Raw genomic sequence first — 25,439 nt, 5'->3', positions numbered from 1 at the left:
AAATAAATGTATAATGGAGAGAGCCAGATAGGTTTGAACAGTAGAAGCTAGACATGTCAAGGAGGTATGAAGCAAATGTGCTGAAAGAGTAGAAACATAGCAGAGGCTGAAATTGATGAACGGTTGAAGAAATATGTCAAAACAAAGAACAGTTGCATTATTTCATAAGAGCTGTTTTTGACACAGTATCAGAATACACATGCAATAGTTTACAAATCAATACGATGTTTTTTTTTTTTGTTTGTTTGTTTTTAAACAAAAGTGTTACATTTTAGCAAATGTTATCTTCTGCAATAAAAAAAAAAACAAAAAAAAATGCCACAGTTTCTGAAAATTTCTATTGTGTGATGTCACCTGACACATTATACAGACTATTAAAAGATACTTTTTTTTTTTTCAGTTACTAACAAAATTCAGGATGTTGATCTACATAAATTTGAAGTATTTAAAAGTTATTTTTTGTAAAGGAATATTCCGGGTTCAATACAAGTTAAACTCAATCGACAGCATCTGTGGCATAATGTTGATTACAAAAATGTATTTCGACTCGTCCCTCCTTTTCTTTAAAAAAAAAGAAAAAAGAAGCAGAAATCGAGGTTACAGTGAGACACAATGGAAGTGAATGGGGACAATATTTGAAAGGTTTAAACACAGAAATGTGAAGCTTATAATTTTCTAAAAGCACTCTGTTAAAACTCATGTATTTGAGCTGTAAAGTTTTTTTTTTTTTTTTGGGGGGGGTTGTTTTAGGGTTTGTTGACATTACTTCATCATGCCAGTGAAGTTGTAAAATTGGCTAAAACTTTACACAGAAAAGGTTAGTAAGTGATTTTATCACACTAAAATCATTTAAACAAAGATGTTGTTTCTTTCCTGAGGCTATACTTTTGAAAAAGGGATTATTTTTACATTTACAGACTGACTTCCATTGTAAGTGCCTCACTGTATCCCAGATTTGTGTTTTTTAAAAAAATTTTAAATTTTTTTTTTTTGTAAGAAAAGGAGGGGCTGTGGTGTTTGACAAAAGACAATGAGGCCAAAAATGCTGTCAACAACTGTCTTTACTCTTTCTCAGCACAGGAAGGCCCTGTCCCAAATAAAAATGTAATGTAAAAAATGCGTCATCTGATTGAAGTCTGTCCCAAATGCACACTTTTACCAATCATGCCCCCTCATGGACTTGCTGACTAGTGCCCCATCGGTCTGCACTCAGAGGAAGACCACAAGGGCGGAGGGTGCCATTTGGGACAGGGCCACTAACTCTCTGTTAGGCAGAACCAATCGAACACTTCATAGTCAGGCATGCATAGTGATAACAGAACAATATATCGTCCTGTAAAACAGCGCTCTCTAGTGGACACAACAATTCTACAATTCAGGCCATCTGGAGTGCAAGTCGTACGATGGTTGTGGGGGACCCAATGAATCCCACCGCAGTTATCCAGCTGCAAGTGCTGCCAGGGTCGAGAGGGCCAGGCTAGGGGCCGGAGGGGCGGGGGAGGTGAGTGACTTGTCTTTCCGCTCACAAGGCAGGCTGGGCAGCCTTTAACTAGAATTTCAATCTCCCTGTCTAGGCCCGGCCACCACACCCATTCATGGCAGCACTGCTTGAGCTTCACTATGCCCAGGTGTCCCTCGTGCGCCATTGCTAACACACGTGCACGAAGGGGCCCTGGGACCACAGTGAAAGCCTGTGTGCCACGCAGGTGTCCTCCCAGCAGGACAGCTCGTCGTTGACATGGGAGAACGCAGCTAGTTCTCCTGACACATGTAATGGTCAACTGTCTCGGATTTAGGTATGGAGCTGCGAAAGAATGGAGTCCTATTTCGAGGCTGTTTTGAGCTCCTATAATGACACGATGCCTCGCAGGGGTGTGTGTAGTAGTTGGATGATGTCCGTTTCAGAGTGGCTAGTCTCTTCAAGTGTGTCCTGAGCCAGGACGGAGCGAGACAAGAGGTCAGCCACCAACTGTAGGCTGTAGTTATACTGATGGAGGTGGTCATACTAGCGATGCAGTCTCAATGGTCTGTGGCCTGTTCCTGTGGTTGCCAGTAGTACCACTAGGTTGTGGTGGTCTGTCCTCAGTGTGAAATGGCAGCCGTAAAGGCACAGATGCCATCTTTCGCAAGCCCAAACACACGCTAGTGCTTCCCGTTTGTCCACTGAGTATCATAGCTCCGTTGGGTTAAGTGCACGAGAGGTGAAAGCAATGGGCCTCTCGATGCCATTCAGCACCTGTGACAGCACGGCTCCGATGGCTGTGGCAAACGCATCGCAGGTGACCAGGGTGTTACAGGAAGTGCTGAAATGTGATGAGGTGAGTTGGGCCTTGAGAGTGCACACAGCCTCAGTACATGCTTGAGTCTACACCCAGGGCTCGTCTTTCCAGAGCAGCTGCTGCAGGGGGGCTGTAGTGGCCGAATACTGGGCAGAAACTTTTAGTAGTAGCCTGTCATCCCTAAAAAGGAAGCCACCTGGGCTGGCAAAGTTGGTTCAGGGATGGACTGGATAGCCTCCACATTAGACTGGAGTAGGGAAATGCCCTCTGCCGATAACCTGAACCCCACATATTCAATAACTGGCACAGCGAAAAGTCATTTGTCGCTGTTGAGGGTTAGTTTGTTTTTGGCTAGTGCATCGAAAACCTTGCTGAGGCGCTCATTATGGATATGGGTGGTTGCGCCATGCACTGCAACGTCGTCGAGATAAATGACTATGCCTGGTATGCCCGCTAGCACTGAAATCATGACCTTCTGGAAGCAGGAAGGGGCGGAGCTAAGGCCAAACAGCATCCTGGTATAACGAAAGACTCCCGGGTGTGTCACGAAAGCCGTCAGGTTCCTGTTGTCGGAGTGAAGGGGCACCTGCAGATACCCCTCTCTAAGGTTCAGCTTGGAGATCACTGTTGAGCCATAGAATTGGGCTGTGAGTTCCTCCGCTGTTGGCAGCGGGTAATTGTCGGGGATTATTGCCTTGTTGACTTGGCATTTATCTTAACGTATCTCTGGAGCCAAATAAAATGGCCTCAGTTTTTTCCAGGTGTAAGGAGTGTTTTTTTTTTAATCAATCCTGTTGACACATTTTGCATCTCTGTGCTCATTTTTACTTCAAGAACCCTTTGATCCACTTGTGAAACTAAAATTGCCGGATCATCTGCATAAAGAAAAAGTTCTTCTGAACAGGCTGCTTTAAAATCATTATATATAAGAAAAAAATAAAGGACCTAAACACTCCTTTGTGAAACTCCACAGGTTATGAGTAGTAAACGTTCTGCTCTTAATTTAAAGAGCGGAATGCCATGGTGTACTATAGTATCAAAAGCTTTCTGAAGATCTAACATAACCATCCCACATAGTTTACCTGTGTCTGCCTCCGTCCTAAATACAGCAGGCATGTTTCAGTGTAAACTCCTAAAACAAGATTATAACTCAAAATATTATGTCTAATATATATATATTTTTAATCTGTTCATAAATAATCCTTTCCATCACCTTTGACAGTACACATAAAATAGAATCTGGTCTATAATAAGTGCCATCTATATAAGAAGGGTAGTAAGTTAGAGGTACCCCTAGCACTCTTTAGCTCTCCTGGAATTGTGCCTTGTTCTATTGAAAGATTTATAATGTGATACACCATAGGACTAATATTGTAAATTTAGCAGAATCCTTAAGAAAGTTAGCAGGAATATTATCCAAACCTGTTACTTTATTTAAGTTCAATTAGATTCTTAAAAACATCACTCACACTGACTCTATTTAACTCAAGAGCCTTGCAAAATGCCACATTGAGGACAGAATGAGCTAACTTGTGCTGGAAGCTGTTTAACTAGTTGTTCAGCAACTGTAGTAAAATATCAATTAAAATATTCTGCTACCTCTTTTTGATGTTAATTTCCCCTTAAAGTTAGGACTAATTCTTGAGAATTGATCTTTTACCTGCTTAATATATCCTCTTTTTCTTTAGAACAATATATCATCTGTAATCCAAGGCTCAGTTCTTTATTTTTTTAAGGTGCAACTTTCTCTAAAACATGGCAGAATATACCTTTAAAATATTCCCATGCTTTGTCAACATCTTTACACATCATAACACGTGACCAGTCAGCCTGCCTTTGGGCTTCTTTAAAAACCTCAGGACTATAGTTTTTAAGCGATCTTATTGTTATAGAATTGTATGCACCCAGTAATGTTTTTACTCATTTAAAAAGTTTTACTTCTAAAGAAATAGTAATTTTGAAACATAAGTATAAAATCATGACCACTCATGTGAGATGAAGAGTTCGGTCATATCAGTAACCCTTTATAAGCTTTTATTCTACATGGAGAATAATGTTTCTATGGAAACCTTTGTCATTAGGGTTCAATAGGGCTAAAAAGGCACCCCTTAAGGAAAATTAGCTTTTTTTCTGGTCACAAAATGTATCAATGTCAAAATATTTTGTATTTATTTTTATTGAATATTGATGGAGCAACATAATGTGTTGGGGTAAAAGGCCTCAAAGGGGGTTAAACTTATATCGTGTAGATATAGGGGCAAAAGTTATTGTGAAAAATTTGTCAACTAATAGAAATACTTTTGAGACAGCAAGATGCTTTGAGTAACAAATTAAGATGATGCTTACTCAAAATAACTACTTCAGAAAAAAAGTCCACACTTTGGTGATATAACACCGCGTGTTGAGTAATGCCGGGTTCACATAGTCCATGAGTGGCACGTTTTCGTTCTGGTGCCCATATTGACAGATGACACAATTCACACTGCAAGCGCAAGTCGTGAGGTGAGCCAGATAGACTCAACTCCTAAACTATTTTTGCCACGCGGCTCACGCTGAGCTCAGCAGCTCTGGGTGCCGTACAACACTAAAATAATCAGATTATTGAAAAGACACAAAAGCAAATCAAAATTATTCAAACTGAACCTATAGTACACTACAATTTATATGTCTGCATGCAAGTAAACTGAATAAGATAACTTAAAAGGAAAATTAATAAACTGCCAGACCTTTTGCCATTGTGTATATGGGTGTACAGTATAGACACAACATTAACCAATCACAACCAAGTGTGCTGATAAAGATGAAGTGCACGTGACTGTCCACTGTTCTCCTTGAAGCAGTAATAACCTCAGCTTATGACCTTAAAGAAACAATTTGGCGTAGATATCTTTATTTCTTGCGCAGAGGCACTGCAGTTTCTCGTGGAAGAGACGAACGCAGCCAACGCGACCGCCCCGCTCACGGTGCATGTGTGAACCCGGTGTAATATGCATTAGCCTACAACTTTATTCTGATAGATAAAATGTCAATTAAGACATCAAACAGCCTCGTACATTGTCTTTCAAGATCACAAATGAAGATGTCATAGGACAGCAAGTCCAACTCCACACCAAACACATCATTTGGGAAAGGGCCTAAAATGTTCAAATTTTTAATTTTGCATTTTTGGTCATTGAAAACATACCATGTAAAGTTCCAATTTATTGTTTTTATTTCAAAAAAAAGAAAAGAAAAAAAGAAAAACACACTTCCTATTGGACAAATGCCTGTCTGTTAATAACCCACACCAGTGCTAAACAAAATGTGAGAACTCGCACTCCTGGACAAAAACACTGTAGTACTTCGCAACACATGAAAACTGAAGTCACAATATGGGCCCATGTAAAGTTACTCAAACACAGGAAAAGTATCACCCTTCACTAAAAACACAAATTAAGAATTTAGTCTGAAGTTTTCCTTAGCTGAATAAAACTATAGGTCTGGGTCTGAGAAGCTTGTTTTAAGTGCTTACAGTGCAAAAAAGCAGCAGATAAGCTTAACCAAAGTCATTCACTGGATGAATTTTCAATGTGACATTTAAAAGGCAAACAGATCTAAAATAATGCTCATTAACACCATCTATGAGTTACACAGTAGATTACTAGGTTGCCTCATACATAATATAACATTATCCTCTGTGTCATTGCCACAAAAGTATAACAAAAATATTATAAATGGTAACACTAGACGAATTAAAACTTTCCCCCAAAGACAAAAATGGAATGGGAGGCACCTCTACTGATGGTCTAACAGAACTACCTCCACTACTCTTCATATTGGCCACAAAAGTACAGAGCAGAAATACAAACCAACATGGGCTCATTTAACTTATCACAGGGCAGAGCTCCTTTACACAGTGAAATTAGCTGATTTACAGTTCTTACAGTAACCAACACAGACACGTTGACATGGTAGGGGAAAACTCACACAGGAGACTCCTACTGTTCTTATGTAAGAAAAACAAACAAAACACACAGAAGATGGATGGTATGTTGCCATATACACTTCTTACAATTCAGCCAGAGACTGACCTCCAACAGACATACAGGCAAAGAATGCAGTCATGTGTGCGCAAGCATGCACCCTAGGGAGCATAGAGGCTAAATGGTACACCTAAAATTTGGAAAAACTGGGCCAAAAGGAATTGTACAAAAAAATAAAAATATTGCACAAAAAAAAATGCTATGTTGAGTCCCCTCTGGCATATAATTACATGAAACTAAATCATTCATTTAAAAATGGTCAAGAACTCACAATCCTCATCCAACAATATACCACAAGACAAAAAAAAAAAAAATGTCTGTCACATGTAGTCATGAAACAAAGAGAACATGGTAACACAAACATGCACTGCTCTCCGATTTGCCCCACCCACACACACACACACACACACACACACACACACACACACAAACACTAGCGCATTCGGTACTCTGATGTCTTGGACACCTCACAAAGCTGACCCTTGAAGTCGATGTCGACATTAAAGTCAAGATCTCTCTGGAGGGAGAAAGAAAGAAAAAGGCAATGAGTGAGTTTATATGAAACCAACATACAATATATAAAAACAAAATCCACCTAATGGACAGGAATGTGAACCATCTCAAGGCAGTAGAACTGTAATAATACAACACTCTTATAAGCACTATGTTATACTATGGTCTATTTGAATGCTCTATTCTGATCGTCTAGAATGCATGCCTTAAAACAGTTTAAATCACAGGTAGTTCCAGTCCGTTTTAATCACCGTTCTATATTAATCTGCCTATTCTGCTGTGCTCTGCAATGAGACATTTTGAGAGTTTTACGCCTCCATTTAAACTACCACCGGACGCAAATACAGGATAGCAAGTCTGATGAATCTCAGAGCTGGGATCAACAGTCACATTACAAAATACATCATGTCATGCAATGCCATCTTTAAATCAATAGACTATGCAGTCACTTCCGCGTTTTACCTCAGGGGGCTCACTTCTGGCACAGTGCATCACATTTCATTCTAGGCTATCAGGGGAACCTTCAAACAGAAATTCTGGATCTTGACACACCACCAAAAAACATGGGTCATGTCTCCATCCTCCGATTGGCATCTTCAGCAGGTGGGTGTGTCTTTAAGACCAAGCTTATACAGTCTAGTCCAATAAAATCTATGCAAAATTTTGTATTATATAAGACACACCCCTGCATCTCTAGATGCAGACTTAAATTTGTGAAGAATCTTAGCCCACACTCCTTCCTCCAATGCAGAGTTGAAATCTTTCTCCCAAACTCTCTTGAGAAGGCTCCATCCCCCAGACACTGAATTAACAGGGAGTAATACACTGATGCCTCATGACCTTTTCCAAAAGCCACAATCACCTCTCCCAAAGCATCTGCCTCCTTAGGGGGGTGTGTGCTACTCCCAGAAATAGTACAAAGCAAGTGGTGCAGTTGTAAATACCTATAAAACTGAGGTCTGGGGATCCCAAAATGTTGGACCAAGTTTTCAAAAGATCTCAACACTCCACTTTCATATAGGCCACAGAGTGTAGCAACCCCTCTCACAATCCACTCTGGCCAGTTGAAAGGGGACTTGCCAATACACAATCTTGGGTTCTGCCATATGCGAGGCAACATTTAAATAAGTGTCCAATTTAAACAATCTGGACACTTTAGTCCATACCGAGTGTAAATGTGAAATAACGGGGTGTAACAACTTTTCCGATTAGTTTGATAGAGGTGCTTTGTAATGGCGAAATAGGGGCAAGAACTGCCTGTTCAATAACAAACCAGGGAGGGGCTCTCTCAGGTGGAATTGACCAATGAGCCAAATGTGTGAGACTGAACGCATAGTAATAAAGCAAAACCTTGGGTAGGCCTAGCCCACCTTTGTCATCAGCCTATGTAACTTATTAAATGCAATCTGGGACGTTTACCATTCCAAATGAAGGACTTCGCTATGCTATCAAATTGTTTGAAATAAGAGAGGGGGACATCTACAGGGAGAAATTGTGGCAGGTAGTTAAATTTTGGAATACAATTCATTTTAATAACATTAACCTTCCCAATCATCGATAAATGTAATGAAGCCCACCTGCCCACATCGCTCAAACATTTTTATTAAAGGATCGAAATTAACTAACTAAATTAGACAAATTCGCTGGGAATAAAATCCCCAAATACTTAATGCCCTGTTTGGGCCACTGGAAGGCGCCTGGCTGGAAAGCAGTTACTGGACAGTACGCTGTCAGAGCCAAAGCTTCGGATTTAGACCAATTGCCTTTTATCCTGAGAATTTGGAAAAGGAATTAATAATTCTGTGGAGGCAAGGCATAGATCTACACTGAACAAAAATATAAATGCAACATGTAAAGTGTTGGTCCCATGTTTCATGAGCTGAAATAAAAGATCCCAGAAATTTTCCATACGCAATGCTTAGATTAGATTAGGGCCTAATGAATTTATTTCAATTGACTGATTTCCTTATATGAACTGTAACTCAGTAAAATCTTTGAAATTGTTGCATGTTGCGTTTATATTTTTGTTCAGTATAGTAGGTTCAGAGACAAATAAAATATCATCTGCGTAAAGCAGAAGCTTATGCACCACACCACCCGCAATCACTGCTGGAAAATCATCCTCCCCCCTTATTGCGGCTGCTAATGGTTCCAGGGCAAGACAGAACAATAATGGGGAGAGAGGGCAACCCTGCCGAGTGCCCCTATTCAGAGTAAAATAATCTGAAATTGTTTGTACCGCTGCTACAGGGTGTCTATAAAGTAACTTAATCCAACCAATAAATGTACTCCCGAACCCATACATTTCCAAAATCTTAAAAAGATAATCCCATTCTACCATATCAAATGCCTTTTCGGCATCAAGTGAGATGGCAGCGACTGGAGACCGATCATTCCCTACGGACCACATGATATTGATGAGACTCCTGATGTTATCAGAAGAGCTGCGGCCCCGAATAAACCCCAGCTGATCTACAGTGCATCCGGAAAGTATTCACAGCGCTTCACTTTTTCCACATTTTGTTATGTTACAGCCTTATTCCAAAATGGATTAAATTCATTATTTTCCTCAAAATTCTACAAACAATACCCCATAATGACAACGTGAAAGAAGTTTGTTTGAAATCTTTGCAAATTTATTAAAAATAAAAACCGAAAAAAAAAAAATCACATGTACGTAAGTATTCACAGCCTTTGCCATGACACTCAAAATTGAGCTCAGGTGCATCCTGTTTCCACTGATCATCCTTGAGATGTTTCCACAACTTGATTGGAGTCCACCTGTGGTAAATTCAGTTGATTGGACATGATTTGGAAAGGCACACACCTGTCTATATAAGGTCCCACAGTTAACAGTGCATGTCAGAGCACAAACCAAGCCATGAAGTCCAAGGAATTGTCTGTAGACCTCCGAGACAGGATTGTATCGAGGCACAGATCTGGGGAAGGGTACAGAAATATTTCTGCAGCATTGAAGGTTCCAGTGAGCACAGTGGCTTCCATCATCCATAAATGGAAGATGTTTGGAACCACCAGGACTCTTCCTAGAGCTGGAAGCCTGACCAAACTGAGCGATCGGGGGAGAAGGGCCTTAGTCAGGGAGGTGACCAAGAACCCGATGGTCACTCTGACAGAGCTCCAGCATTTCTCTGTGGAGAGAGGAGAACCTTCCAGAAGAACCACCATCTCCGCAGCACTCCACCAATCAGGCCTGTATGGTAGAGTGGCCAGACGGAAGCCACTCTTCAGTAAAAGGCACATGACAGCCCGCCTGGAGTTTGCCAAAAGGCACCTGAAGGACTCTCAGACCATGAGAAACAAAGATTGAACTATTTGGCCTGAATGGCAAGCATCATGTCTGGAGGAAACCAGGCACCGCTCATCACCTGGCCAATACCATCCCTACAGTGAAGCATGGTGGTGGCAGCATCATGCTGTGGGGATGTTTTTCAGCAGCAGGAACTGGGAGACTAGTCAGCATCAAGGGAAAGATGAATGCAGCAATGTACAGAGACATCCTTGATGAAAACCTGCTCCAGAGCACTCTGGACCTCAGACTGGGGCGAAGGTTCATCTTCCAACAGGACAACAACCCTAAGCACACAGCCAAGATAACAAAGGAGTGGCTCCGGGACAACTCTGTGAATGTCCTTGAGTGGCCCAGCCAGAGCCCAGACTTGAACCCGATTGAACATCTCTGGAGAGATCTGAAAATGGCTGTGCACCGACGCTCCCCATCCAACCTGATGGAGCTTGAGAGGTCCTGCAAAGAAGAATGGGAGAAACTGCCCAAAAATAGGTGTGCCAAGCTTGTAGCATCATACTCAAAAAGACTTGAGGCTGTAATTGGTGCCAAAGGTGCTTCAACAAATTATTGAGCAAAGGCTGTGAATACTTATGTAATTTTTTTTTTTTCGTTTTTATTTTAAATACATTTGCAAAGATTTCAAACAAACTTCTTTCACGTTGTCATTATGGGGTATTGTTTGTAGAACTGAGGAGAATAATGAATTTAATCCATTTTAGAATAAGGCTGTAACATAACAAAATGTGGAAAAAGTGAAGCGCTGTGAATACTTTACGGATGCACTGTATAAGAGATGTCATAACCTTAACTTAATCGGTTAGCCAAAAGTTTTGCATCTAGTTGGATCAGGGAAACTGGACGGTAACTTTTACACTCGCTTGGATCTTTGACCTTTTTAAGAATCAGGCTGATCCAGGTGTGTGTCATGGTTGGAGGAAGCTTTCCATTCTTTAATGATTCAGTATAAACTTCTAACAAAAGTGGAGCCAGTTCTGTAGCATAGGATCTAAAAAAATTCTGCGGCAAAACCATCTGTCCCCGGAGTCTTGCCAGTAGGTAGGGACTTAATTACCTCGTCAAGGTTATCTCAGAATCAAGAGCGTTTTTTTGGCTCAGTCTTCAGTTTAGGAAGATCTAATGGTTCCACAAAGTTTCTAATATCTTCATCAGTAGACGAAGACGTGGAACTATAAAGATCAAGATAGAATTCTTTAAAAGCATTATTAATATCAATGGCTGAGGTAAATATTTCACCACCAGCAGATTTCACTGAGGGAATGGTGGAAAAAGACTCTCTCTGCTTTATATATCTAGCCAAAAGCTTCCCTGCTTTGTCACCCGACTCAAAGTATGACTGTCTTGCCCTGGATAACCAAAACTCCACTTTCCGCAACAAAATAGTATTATATCTATATTTCAATCTGGTCAATTCTCTGAGGCCATCAGATGACATATGGCGCTTCAGCTCTGCCGCTGCACTTTTAATATTTCCTTCCAACTCCATGAGTTCTCATACTTTGGATTTTTTGATGGAGGCATACTGTATGATCCGACCCCTAAGAACTGCTTTAAGTGCCTCCCAAGCCATGCCCACAGAGGATACTGAGAATCAGTTGGTCTCCATATAAACACTGATTTCAGTCTTTAACATTTTTTTGGGAATCAGGATTTTGCAAAAGGGATACAATAAAGAGCCAACTATATGATTTATTTTTCTCCGTATGTGGCAACATCTCCAGACTCACCAGGGTGTGATCTGAGACTAAGATGTTTCCAACTGAGCAATCAATAACAGATGAAATGAGGGACTTAGAATCTATTCTAGAATAAATCCTATGGACAAATGAAAAGAATGTATAGTCCCTACCAGATGGGTTCAAAAGTCTCCAAATATTTGTAAGACCAAGATTTTTTACACATCCTGTGAAGCGTCAATGTTGCTCTAGGGGCTTACACGCTTTTGCTTCGCTATGATCAAGGACTGAGTCCATCAAAAGATTGAAGTCTCCTCCCAAAATTATGCCATGAGGGGTGCCAGCGGCTTGCAACATCCCTTCAAGATCTATAAAAAAAAAGCCCTGATCACAGCGTTAGGTGCATAAATATTAGCCAAAATCAGACTTTGCCCCTGAATTTCTGCTAAAACAATAATGGCTCTTCCTAATTTATCATTAAACTGTTTGAGACATTTGAATTGTATATGTTTATTTACCAACATAATGACTCCCCTGCTCTTAATCCAACACTAAAGAAAACACATCCACCCCATATCTTCCCAAATTTTTCAGCTTCCTGCGGGGAAAGATGTGTTTTCTTGAAGAAACACTAGATAATATTTCTTACGTTTAAGAAAAGAAATAACCTTTTTATGGGGTGCCCCAACCCATTCACATTCCATGTGGAGAGTGATAGTACACTCATATTAACATTTGTCATTTTGATATAATAGAAAGACAAAATTATGAAGACCACATTTCAACATTAATGCAACAAAACCCCAAACAAAAACAGAAAAACATGTGCATTAACCCCGCGCACGACAGCGCCAACCAGCATCAATCCCTTTAAACTCTGAGTCAAGTACACCTACGAGAGCCCCCATGACAACTTTGCCATCAGATTGCTCAATTTTGCCTCACAAATTTGTAAGGGAAAACTACATAACATCAAATATTTTGTAACACAAACCCCAGCCAATAGGTAGAATAAACACAAAGAACATGTAGACTCATTCACAGAACTGTCTCAAAGGTGTGTTCTTTCACAAAACAAATTCCAGCCGATATAAAGCCGTTCAGTTTCCTCGTCAGACAAACAAATCTTCTGAGTGCAGCAGATGACAATCATTCCAGTGTCCCACGAAAATACTCCACAAATCATACTCCAGCCAACAGGAGGCATAAGCACAAGGAACTGACAGATTCATCCATAACTGTCCCGAAGTAGTGTTATTTAACAAAACAAGCTCCAACCACTAGGCGGAACCAGCACAAAAGGAAATGAAACACGCATCCCGATTCCTCGGATGGTCAAGAGTCAATTCACTGAGGCCACATAAAAGTATATCCCATGATTTACACAGTCTGCCAACTTTATAAAAGACATCCTTTGTGTGGGCATGTAGATATTTTGTGGTCATCCGTAGTGTCTATTCTCAATCTGCCCGGGTACTTCATTGTAAAAGTGATCTTCCGTCAATGCAAAAGTTTCTTTAAGGAAAAGTGTTAATCCACAAACCAAAACAAACTCCAACCACTCAGCGTAGCCAACACAAAAAGAAACAAAAATGGCGCCCAGCTTCCTCCGAAAGCCAGAGTATGTACAGTGAGTCAAATCCACTCACAAGAGAAACACCCAATGGTTACTCACCCATTGTTTCAATAAAAGACATTGCCTGACTGGGACATGTAAATACTTGCTGTATTTATTATAGAACCATATTTTCTTGTTCCCGGACTTTGCAAGTTCAACGAGAGAAACGCAATCAGTTCAAGGAATGTAAGAAACTCTTACATCAGCGAAAGATCACTTTTGCTCTGATGTTTCCAGCTAAATTGAGAACAGAAACGAAGGACGGTCGCAAAGTATTTACATGTCCCAAACAGGCAATGTCTTTTATTGAATCAATGGGTGAATAAACCATTGGGTGTTTCGTGTGAGTGAGTCGAATCGCTGTACTTACTCTGGCTTTTGAGGAAGCTGGGCGTCATTTTGGTTTCTTTTTTCTTTTTGTGTTGGCTCCGCCGAGCAGCTGTAGTTTTTGTGAATAACACTTTTCCTTAAAGAATTTTTGCATTGACGAAAGATTACTTTTGCATTGAAGTTCCTGGCCAGTTTGAGATTGGACACTATGGATGACCATACAATATATACATGCTCACACAAAGGATGTCTTTTATAAAGTTGACGGATTGTGTAAGTCATGGTATATATTTTATGCGGCCTCCGAGTGAATTGACTCGACCATCCGGGGAACCGGGATGCCAGTTTTGTTTCTTTTTGTATGGTTTCTGCCTAGCAGCTGGAGCTTGTTCTATTGAACAACACTCCTTTGGAACAGCTGTGGATTCATCTGTTCGTTCTTCGTGCTTATTCCTCCTGCTGGCTGGAGTTTGTTTTGCTGAGTATTTTTACGGGACATTGGAATGATTACGTCATCTGCTGAACTCATAACAGCCGGCTCACTGAAAATTCGTTTGTCTGTCCGAGGAATCTTAACTGTTTTATATCAGCTGGAATTTGTTTTGTGGAAGATCACATCTTTGAGTCAGTTCTGTGAATGAATCTACATGTTGTGTGTTCATTCTGCCTATTGGCTGGGGTTTATTTTACAAAGTATTTTCTGTTATGTAATTTTGCCTCACAAATTTGAGGCAAAATTGAGCAATCCGATGGCAAAGTTGTCGTGGGGGCTCGTGGGCGTTCACGGACCTTTTGAATTTAGAGGGATTGTCGCCGGTTGGCGCTTTCGTGCGCGGGGTTAATGCCCACGTTTTTCTTTTTTCTGTTTGGGGGGAAGTTCGGGGTTTGATTGTTTCACTAATGGGGAATGTGGTCTGTATAATTTTGGTCGACAATTTATATTTTCTACTATATCAAAATGTCAAATGTTAATGTGTGTACTCTCTCCACATGGAATGTAAAAGGGTTGGGGCATCCCGTAAAAAGGAGAAAGGTTATTACTTTTCTTAAACGTCAGAAATATGATAGTGTTTATTCAAGAAACATCTCTCCCCGCAGGAAGCTGAAAAATTTGGGAAGATATGGGGTGGACATATTTTTAGTGCTGGCTCAAGTAAGAGCAAGGGAGTCATTATATTGATTAATAAACATCTACAATTCAAAGGTCTCAAACAGACTAAAGATAAAGTAGGGAGAGTCATTATTGTTTTAGCTGAAATTCAGGTTGATTTTGGCTAATATTTACGCACCTAACGCTGATGATAGGGCTTTATAGATCTTGAAGGGATGCTGCAAACCGCTGGCACCCCTCATGACATAATATTGGGAGGAGACTTTAATCTTTTGATGGACTCAGTCCTTGATCACAGTGAAGCAAAAGTGTGTAAACCCCCTAGAGCAACACTGACGCTTCACAGGATGTGTAAAAATCTTGGTCTTACGTATATTTGGAGACTTTTGAACCCATCTGGTAGGGACTATACATTTTTTTTTTTTTTTCCATCAGTCCATAAGATTTATTCTAGAATAGATTTTTTTTTTGATATCCAAATCCCTCATTTCATCTGTTATTGAATGGAAATATCTTAGCCTCAGATCATGCCCTTGTGAGTTTAGAGATGTTGCCACATATAGAGAAAAAGAAATCATATAGTTGGCGCCTTAATGTGTCCCGTTGGCAAAATCCTGATTTCCAACAAATGTTAAAGACTGAAATCAATGTGGGCGTGGCTTGGGAGGCACTTAAGTCGGTTCTTAGGGGGTCGGATCATACAGTATGCCTCATTCATCAAAAAATTCAAACCACGAGAACTCCGAGTTGGAAGAGAATATTAAAAGTGCAGAGGCAGCGCTGAAGCACCGTGTCAGCTGATGGCCTCAGAGAACTGAAATACTTCAAAAGATATTGAAATTACAGAGAACTTCAAACAGAACCGAAATAGCGACTAGGAGCGCTATTATGAAATAGATATAATACTATTTTGTCGTGGAAAGTGGAGTTTTGGTTATTCAGGGCAAGACAGTCATACTTTGAGTCGGGTGACAAAGCAGGGAAGCCTCTGGCTAGATATATAAAACAGAGAGAGTCTCTTTCTATCATTCCCTCAGTGAAATCTGCTGGTGGTGAAATATTTACCTCAGCCATTGATATTAATAATGCTTTTAAAGAATTCTATCTTGATCTTTATAGTTCCACGTCTTTGTCTACTGATGAAGATATTAGAAACTTTGTGGAACCATTAGATCTTCCTAAACTGAAGACTGAGCCAAAAAACGCTCTTGATTCTGAGATAACCTTGGAGGAGCTTGACAATGTAATTAAGTCCCTACCTACTGGCAAGGCTATGACAGATGGTTTTGCCGCAGAATTTTTAGATCCTATGCTACAGAACTGGCTCCACTTTTGTTAGAAGTTTATACTGAATCATTAAAGAATGGAAAGCTTCCTCCAACCATGACACAAGCCCGGATCAGTCTGATTCTTAAAAAGGACAAAGATCCAAGCGAGTGTAAAAGTTACCGTCCAATATCCCCGATCCAACTAGTAAGGTTATGACATCTCTTATACATATAGATCAGGTGGGGTTTAATCGGGGCCGCAGCTCTTCTGATAACATCAGGCGTCTCATCAATATCATGTGGTCAGTAGCAAATGATCATCTCTGGTCGCTGCCATCTCACTTGACGCCGAAAAGGCGTTTGGTATGGTAGAATGGGATTATTTTAAGATTTTGGAAATGTATGGGTTCGGGAGTACATTTATTGGTTGGATTAAGTTACTTTATAGACACCCTGTAGCAGAGGTACAAACAAATTGATTAATTTCAGATTATTTTACTCTGGATAGGGGCACTCGGCAGGGCTGCCCTCTTTCCCCTTTATTCTTCTGTCATGCCCTGGAACCATTAGCAGACGCAATAAGGGGGGAGGATGATTTTCCAGGGGTGGTGGCGGGAAGTGTGGCGCATAAGCTTATATTTTATAATTTGTCTCTGAACCTACTAGATCTATGCCTTGCCTCCACAGAATTATTAATTCCTTTTCCAAGTTCTCAGGATACAAAGTTAATTGGTCTAAATCCGAAGCTTTGGCTCTGACGGCATACCGTCCAGTAACGGCTTTCCAGCCAGGCGCCGTTTTATAGCCAGGGATTTTATTCCCAGCAAATTTGTCTGATTTAGTTGTTGTTAATTTTGACCCTTTAATAAAAAGATTCAAGCGATGTGGGCAGGTGGGCTTCATTACATTTATCGATGATTGGGAAGGTTAATGTTATTAAAATGAATTGTATTCCAAAATTTAACTACCTACTACAATCTCTCCCTGTAGATGTCCCCTCTCTTATTTCCAAGGAATTTGATAGTGTAGCGAAGTCCTTCATTTGGAATGGTAAATGTCCCAGATTGCATTTTAATAAGTTACATAGGCCGATTGACAAAGGAGGGCTAGGTCTACCCAAGATTTTGTTTTATTACTATGCATTCAGTCTCAGACATTTGGCTCATTGGTCGCTTCCACCTGAGAGAGCCCCTCCCTGGTTTGTTATTGAACAGGCAGTTCTTGCCCCTATTTCGCCATTACAAAACATCTCTATCAAACTGATCGCAAAAGTTACACCCCGTTATTTCGCATTTACACTTGGTATGGACTAAAGTGCCTATTGGGCAGAACCCAAGATTATGTATTGGCAAGTCCCCTTTCTGCTGGCCAGAGTGGATTGTGAGGGGGGTTGCTACACTCGGTGACCTATATGAAAGTGGAGTGTTGAGATCGTTTGAAAACTTGGTCCAACATTTTAGGATCCCCAGACCTCAGTTTTATAGATATTTATAATTGCGCCACCTGCTTTTGTACTATTTTTGGGAGTAGCGCACACCCCCATGAGGCGGCAGATGCTTTGGGAGAGGTGATTGCGGCTTTTGGAAAAGGTCATGAGGCATCAGTGTATTACTCCCTGTTAATTCAGAGTATGGTGGATGGAGCTTTAACTTCTATTAAGAGATTATGGGAGAAAGATTTGAATTTGGTATTGGAGGATGGAGTGTGGACTAAGATTCTGAAAAATGTCTGTATCTAGAGATGCAAGGGTTCGCCTTATTCAGTTCAAGATTTTACATAGATTCTATTGGACCCCCTCTAGACTGTATAGGCTTGGTCTTAAAAGACACACCTACCTGCTGGCGATGCCAATCGGAGGATGGAGATATAACCCATGATTTTTGGGGGTGCATTATGTTCCAAGGGTTTTGGTTGAGAATTCAGAATTTTGTATGTGATGTCTTGGGTACTCAGGTTTCGTTTTGTCCCAGACTCTGTATTTTGGGAGATGGGGCAGAAATCAATGTGGAGAATAAACATGGAGGATTGGGTCCTAACCTGTGTTATGGTCGCCAGGCAGGTGATTTTGAGGGGTTGGAGCACCCCCGTTTCAGGAGTGGTGCTCGGAGATGGGGAGAGTGGCAGCCTTAGAAGAGGGGTCTTATAGAAGACTAGGGAATCCAGATTTGTTTGTAAGAAAATGGGGTGGATATTTAGCATTCTTGGAGGGTTCTCGGGTGGAACAGCGGAGAGAGAGGGATAACTGTCAGTGTGTGTGATGTATATATATATTTTATTATTATTTTTTTCTTTCTCTTAGTTGTTGGTTTTTGTATTCTTTTGTGCGTGTTCATCTAAGACCACAGGGATGTTTGTTGAGGTTTGGGGTGGGGTTGGGGAGGAGGAGGGGTGGTAGTGGGTGTTAAAATTTGATTGTGTATTTATAATTACGTTTTGTTCTTCTGTGTTTTAATAAAAATGTTAAATCAAAAAAAAAAAAAATTATTAGGCTATTATTGTCAAATATTACAGATCATTTGCCCATAGACATACAGACGCGCTTGACTACTAGGGGGCAGCCCCCCCACTAAGGTTTGGAGTGAATTTGGACTGAACTATGTAATTCTTCCTCTCCTCAGACACGAACTGCAGCGCTGCTCTCGTGCGTCATCATTAGTTTAATGTGATCTCATGTTACGTTAAATGAGATCAAACGAGCTGTGTTTTGCACGAAGTGGGAGAGAAGTAAACCAGGACCTATCAAATAAGTCTTTAGCTGCCTGGCAAGACAATCTGAATTGTAATATGATTAACTTATATTGCTGCGCTGCTCAGCATGTGCCACACACACACCTAGTAGAGGACGCCGCTCGATCAGGCATCGCTGACTGAATACAAGCTATAAAACACAGCTTTTTGCGGTTTACTTAACTCGCAAGGCCATAACCGCAATTTCTTAACTCTGTTTCAAATGTAATCTTATCGCACTACTTCATCTGAGTTTGATTTAGAACTGGCAGAACTTAAAATCTAACGACCCCCTTAAGATAGATATTATTAGTCAAAATTAGAGAAATATTTACAAAGACAATACAACATTACTGTTTAATGTATAATATCGACCAGCTCAGATGGTAAACTAGAAAAGAACAGATTATATTCTTAAAAAAAAAAAAAGTGAGGTTTCAGCATGGCAGGGGCTGAATACATGAAGGAGCTTACATTATTCTTGATGTTGGGTTTCATGCTGATGGTGCCAAAGATCTCCTCTCCAGTCTTTACAGTTAGATAGTCATCAAGGTAGAACACAGTCTGCTTCCAGTGAGTGTAAGGAGACTCTGGGCCTGAAGAAACAACACTGCATTTCAACTGGACACTCATACAACACTCATGAGAAAATTGTATGGTTACAAAACAAAGTGTGTGTGTGGGGGAGGGGGGGAACGCACTGGTAGAGAAGCCAGTCCTCTTGTGGCAGCGAGTGAACTCTATGTTGAAGTAAGTGACCAGTGCATGGATGTAGTCATTCCTCTTCACCTGCAGGCAGAATGGTGATGTGAAGGATAAGTCCTCAATCTTCACTGTGTAGATGTCCACCTCCTAGTGCACAGAGAAAAAGGGTAAATTGAAATCAAACTTTATAAAAATTAAAAAAACTTATTGTGAGAGCACATTTGGAATAGAGGAAACTAACCTTGATGAGGCAGGCAGTACTAACAAGTTGCTTGGGGTCAACAACATCCACCAGTGGTTCCTTGATGGCCACTTCCTTGATACAGGACATGTCAAAGCCATAAACATTCTCCCACCCTGATAAAGCGAACATGAAACAATTAAAAGGGTGCCATTTGTCAGAAAAGCACTGAAATACCTCAATAGTGCATGTTTAAATGTAACTGCTATTAGATCGACACGTACAGTGAATTTTGTAGTCCTTGTACTGTCTGTCTTCAATTGCAGTGACGTAGAGTGTAGCTCTGTCAGGGAAAATCAGACCATCAGGTTTCTGAAAGAGAGAAACATGACGTAAATGAACAATGAAGAATTAAGGTCAGCAAGAACAATTTCTTTACCAAATAGCTTGGGAAACACAAGGATGTTAGCATTCACCCACCAGCCATTTGTCCCTTGCATAAATGACAGTGTTAAGCATGGACTCATAGAAGAGACAGTAGCCCATCCACTCAGAGATGATAATGTCTACATGTTCCACGGGAAGCTCCACCTCCTCCACCTTGCCCTTAATGATGGTAACAACTGGAGAGAAACAATAAGGTTTAAACATTAAGATACATCATGTTCAAACTGTCAAAACTACCGAAACATAGCTGTGCTAATTAGGGATGTTCACGAGTAATCGAATACACGTTCTGCACCAGCTACTCGAGTATTAAAAACACTTTTCGAATATCGCAAATTAATTTTCCTTTCCACACTTGCCTGCTGCGAGCAGTGCTGAATTACATTGTTTTCCCTCTGAATCTCTCACCACATATTGCTGTTACAATTGAGTCCACTGGAGGGCGCTGTGGATACGAGTACTGAGGTGTTGGATGAGAGATGTAATGGTGTCTGTGCTTTTAAAGACAAAGTGTGGCAATACTTGTGATATTTTAATTCTTATTGAATTCTACTCTTTTTGTATTCGGTTCTTGGAGTCATGCAAACCAACAGACGAGGATCAGCGTTTATGGTGGGGAAAAAAGTGAAGCGAACTCTGAGCTTATCAGACCAGTATCGTGTGCTTGAAATCTCTGAACACCGGCAGAGCGCATTTTATAAAAACCAAACTTGACCACTTATTTTTCTGAATAATAACTTGTGAAATTATAAAAATGTGATAGCCTTTAACTTGTTAAACTCTGATGCTTTTTTGGGCTGCCGCCTTAAATTTTTCACACTCAAATGTAAAAGCTCACTGTTTACAAACTGTGTCCTAAATTGCAAAAAATTTGGTCTCTTAAGAAAACCCCTCAAAAAAAAAAAAAAAAAAAAAAGATTGCATGTGTTTATAATCTTGTGTTTTTTTGTTTTTGTTTGTTTTTTATCTTTTTTGACAGGGGTGGAAGCCTATTCTTTTATATTTCTCACAAAAAGCATCATCATATTTATTACACATGTATTTATTTTCAGACATGCTCTGTGATTAACACATGTCAAAAATATGGGGTTAAGTAAAACCAAGGTATTTTTTTAAAGCACCTTGGAGTGCCATGACAGTATCATGAAATACAAACATGATCAATCATTCAGTACCATAGCATTACCCTGGTAACGGCACAGTGTCTTTTTTATTATAGGGCTCTAATGTTTTTCTTGTCTCACTCTTAGCACATTCATCCTGTCATCTCTGCTGCCTAAAATCTAACCTCATCATCCTCCTTTTATAACTTACACTTATATTACTTTCTCTTCATTTTTTTATATTCATGTTATTTTCTGTATTCTGTCATTAATATTTATAATATACAGGACCTTAACCCAAAAATATGGCAGTACAATGATGCTGTCAAGATAGTACCATGGTTTTGAATGGTTATCATGGTAGAATACATGTCCAAAAAGGTAATGATATTTTTCTGAAAGTGATTAGTCTAATGGCTTTAGTTTCAAAACCAAACTGGTTTTGACTGAACCAGACAGCTCCATTAGATTGTCAATTTTCTATAAAAGATGAATTGAAAGTCTAGCACTGAAAGTGATGCGACCACTCCCCTTGTAATTCATAAATTTGTCTGCAGGTGCAAGAAATTAGTCAAGTATTATTCTTTTGATGAACTTACAACACAATACATGGAGTGGACTTTTTACTCACCTCATGTATAAGGGAGGATTACTAGGTGACAGCAAGCACTAGAATTTTTTCTCCATCACAATATACAGATCTGAAATGTAGGTGGTGCTCCAGCACATTTTAGCCCTCACAGATGTGCTCGTCCATAGACGTGGTCTAATTTCAGTTTATGCACCACCCTCAATGTTTTAATTGAACATCTCGGCCTCTGACTGAACTAGAAGCTCAATCTAGGTGTTATTAGAAAGCTGCGATCCTCGTCTTTGCGATGATATATAACATTTTATCAATTGTCGCAAACATGATGATTTATTTGGCATGATTTTCCTGCTGGATGGCACATTTTGTTCTGGACATCTGGATTACCCAGCCAAGCAAGCTCACAGACAAGTAAAAAAATGGCTAGTTTTTTTAGACAACTGCCTAAGGTAAAAGCTGATATAAAGTTTTTTGCTGTTTGGGGCTTACAGCAGCAACGATCGGTGCATAAATGGAACATATGTAATTAATGACTTACAGAAATCATATTTCATTGTGATTCTTTTGAAATGTGGTATTAGGAGAACAGAATAAACTGTACAGTCATATTCCAGAGAATGAGAGCTTTCATTTGATATATGACTTGCCGATGTAAGTGCCATATTCATATTTCTACCCCATTACCTCTAGAGGGCGTTAATTTTCAACGCACATTTTCAGGCCTTTTGTTATTTTCTGTAACAAATGCAAAAGTGATGGTATTCTCTGAAAAGGTCAGATTCTATGCTTTCAAACAATACCTCACATGCCTGACTTATGTATACGGGGACTTCAATGTTTTAGGTGTAAACTTATCACGATATAGCACCCCATGAACCCACCGGTGGGTCCATAGAGTTTATATCAGTGCATTACCCTCATGCCGTCAGTCTTGGTTTCTATGTAAGCCCCAGGTGAGTGCAAATGTTTTTTTACTGTTATTTTTAAATCACACCCCCTCCCACTTATTAATGCATATTTCATTAATTTTTTTCCCAAAAGAAAAACAGTTTGTTGAAGTTATCTTATTTTGAATCCGTGCTTGGTAAAGTTTGTGAATTAAAGTTTTTGAAACACGCATTTTAATTTGAGTAATCCAGTTGTGGGTTAGAGTACTCGACTACAAAATTACTTGAAAATGCCCATCCCAAGTGCTAATGACTTTTGCAACAATGTGAAAGTTAAAAGCTCTGATTGGTGCTTACCATGATCTAACTTGTTGGCCTTCACAATTTTCACAGCATAGTCTGATATGCTGCTGCACTCAATCTGGGGAAACAATGAACAAAGTGAATATTCAAGAAACTGACAAAAGCACAGCATGATCACTGTCCATATACATGAGCATGGCAGGCACACATCACATTCAACCAAACTACTCAATATCCATCTCAAACACAATGGGGTGAACATTTGCATAAAATGGGTGGGGTCTACACACTCACCCCAATAACTTTCTTTGCCCCTGCTTTGGCTGCAAACATACAAAGGATGCCAGTTCCACTTCCAACATCCAGCACCACCTTATCCTTGAACAGATGCTTGTTATGGAACATGGAGTTCCTGTATGTCAGAGTGCGAACCTCATCCTTCAGCATCTCCTGTGGACACAGAACACATTTTCATAAGTCATAAATCTAGTAAAGTTAATTTTTCATAAAAAAAATAAAAAAAAAAAGTAAAAAGACATCAATTCAAAACAGGGGTCTCGATTGACAATGATTTACAGTCTGAATATTGTATGCTGTGCTACCATTATTCATCAGACATAATGGTCCAATAAGACTGTACCTCATGGATACCGAAGTGTGCATAAGAATCAAAGTAGTAGTCCTTGGAGGTCATGTCTTCTGCTGCAGTCTTAGCTGAGCTCTCTCCCTGGGACACCTCAGGGGGGGAAAAGACATCAAATTGTGCACAAACAAACAACCAGGATGATGTAAGGTGATTTCACTATGCTGCACAGAAACCAGTACACCGAATGCATTTTCGATAATGTCTCATGGTTTAAATAGACAAAATAAAAAATAAGACAATTTCTTTCAAGAAAGGCGACCTGAAAACAACAAAAAGCCTTTGGTTCCAGTTCAGTTGCTGAAATGTAGAATTAAAACCATTTTATTGCCAAGCATGTTTTGGGGACCATATTTTACTTATATTATTTGACAACTTTGGTCAAGCTGGTCTATATGCAACAATAACTGGCTTATAAATGTTGTGCTAGCAACATAGACTAGCATTGCCCTATTAAAAACAGTTAGGACCATTTAAAATGGACCAAACTATTCCAAGTAGTTTTTTCTTCAGCCTAACAATTTTAAGTTACTGCAAAACAAAGGAAAGTGCTAGTTATGAGACTTACTCGACACTTTATTTTTATTAACACGATCATTTAACACAATTTGGTTTTTTTCAAACTTTTGAATTTCATCCATGTGGGTAAAAACGTGGTCGAAAAAAAGTAATAAAAAATAAATATAAAAAATAAAAAGAGGGTCAACTACAGCATCTTGGCTAATAATAAGTGATTAATCGTGGTCGGTTAGCTAAGCCATAAGCAGTTAAAAAAACTAGTCTGTTTCAATCCCAGACTTCAGTCCCATGCGGTCTGTGCGCAACAATAAGTCATTCGAGCAGATTTAGCTTATTAGTGAGCCAGCGTGCTTTCTAAATGACCCTCAGGAAAACTGAACAAGGGACTCGCTAACATGATGTAGATAATGTATTTTATAAATGGTTCTACCTCACATTTAAAACTAGAAGCTACTCTCATTTTTAGCCAATTAGCACTAGCAGACACGTGAGGACAAATGAATGAATTGTCATCGGCGGGCTAAAATGGATGCTCAAGATGCGTGTGCGCACATTTCTAACCACCTGACGACAACTACATACGCAGCAAGCAAATCCCTTCAACGACTAAAGCCTAGAAAACCAAAACGGCTTAAATAAAGGTAGTCCTTACGAGTGTAACGCGCTATTTGATACTGGGTGTGTTATAAGCGCAATAGCCTTGAGTGGCTCCAGCTTACCTCCATTCTGTCAGCGGTCTCCGCCATTTCGACGATGCTGAACTGGCTTCCACCACGACTGCAGCACAGCTCGTGCAAAACACACTTGTTAAGTTCCGGCCTCTGTGCTACGGCTAAAATATCTGATTGGACTGCAATCACGTGTTTTCCTAAAAGTACCGCCCATTCTTTTGAAAATCTCCACCATAGGCTCAACCTTACGTTGAGTTTACGCTACACGATTTTAGCCCTGATTTTCCACTCGCCGACAGTTAATGGAGATCGCGACAAAAGTCCGAAATCAGAGGCAAATCGGTGCTCGCTCCCGTGAGCGACGATCGTTATATGTATGAATGTTCAAAGACGCGATCTGAGTGTTCGCCGATGCGTCGCAGATGCCCGAGAGATATTTAACAGTTTAAATATCTAGACCTGTCTGCAACTCCAAGTCCTGCACTGTGAAATGTGTTTTGATGTGTCATCCACAGCAGCTCC

General features: G+C 40.1%; 1 protein-coding gene across 2 annotated transcripts; it reads right to left on the bottom strand.

Annotated features, from left to right (window-relative positions):
• Positions 1–5,467: 5,467 nt before the first annotated feature.
• On the bottom strand, positions 5,468–25,114 carry LOC127450694 (protein arginine N-methyltransferase 1-like). 2 transcript variants are annotated; one of them, XM_051714973.1, is made up of 10 exons: positions 24,966–25,114; positions 23,725–23,820; positions 23,379–23,534; positions 23,139–23,202; positions 20,236–20,378; positions 20,040–20,127; positions 19,816–19,931; positions 19,571–19,721; positions 19,344–19,465; positions 5,468–6,818 (listed from the first exon to the last, which is right to left on the bottom strand). In XM_051714973.1, the coding sequence occupies exons 1-10, from the start codon at positions 24,990–24,992 to the stop codon at positions 6,735–6,737; spliced, it is 1,047 nt and encodes a 348-aa protein (XP_051570933.1). In that variant the 5' UTR covers positions 24,993–25,114; the 3' UTR covers positions 5,468–6,734. The 2 variants fall into 2 exon arrangements, with proteins under 2 accessions (XP_051570933.1, XP_051570934.1); XM_051714974.1 differs by having other exon boundaries at positions 23,725–23,811; positions 24,966–25,071.
• Positions 25,115–25,439: the final 325 nt, after the last annotated feature.

The sequence above is a fragment of the Myxocyprinus asiaticus genome, chromosome 13 (genome assembly GCF_019703515.2).
Source record: "Myxocyprinus asiaticus isolate MX2 ecotype Aquarium Trade chromosome 13, UBuf_Myxa_2, whole genome shotgun sequence".
In the NCBI taxonomy this organism is placed as follows: domain Eukaryota; kingdom Metazoa; phylum Chordata; class Actinopteri; order Cypriniformes; family Catostomidae; genus Myxocyprinus; species Myxocyprinus asiaticus.
Note: the sequence above shows the minus strand (reverse complement) of the source record. Positions and strands in the feature narration are given on the sequence as shown.

Bases quoted from the DNA above. Each gene is read 5' to 3' on its own strand.
- LOC127450694 (XM_051714973.1), bottom strand. From the start codon at position 24,992: ATGGCGGAGACCGCTGACAGAATGGAG. The intron at 23,821-24,965 runs GTAAGCTGGAGC...TCCCCCCCTGAG, and splicing joins AGACCGCTGACAGAATGGAG to GTGTCCCAGGGAGAGAGCTC. The intron at 19,466-19,570 runs GTGCGTTCCCCC...TTGTTTCTTCAG, and splicing joins GAGGACTGGCTTCTCTACCA to GCCCAGAGTCTCCTTACACT.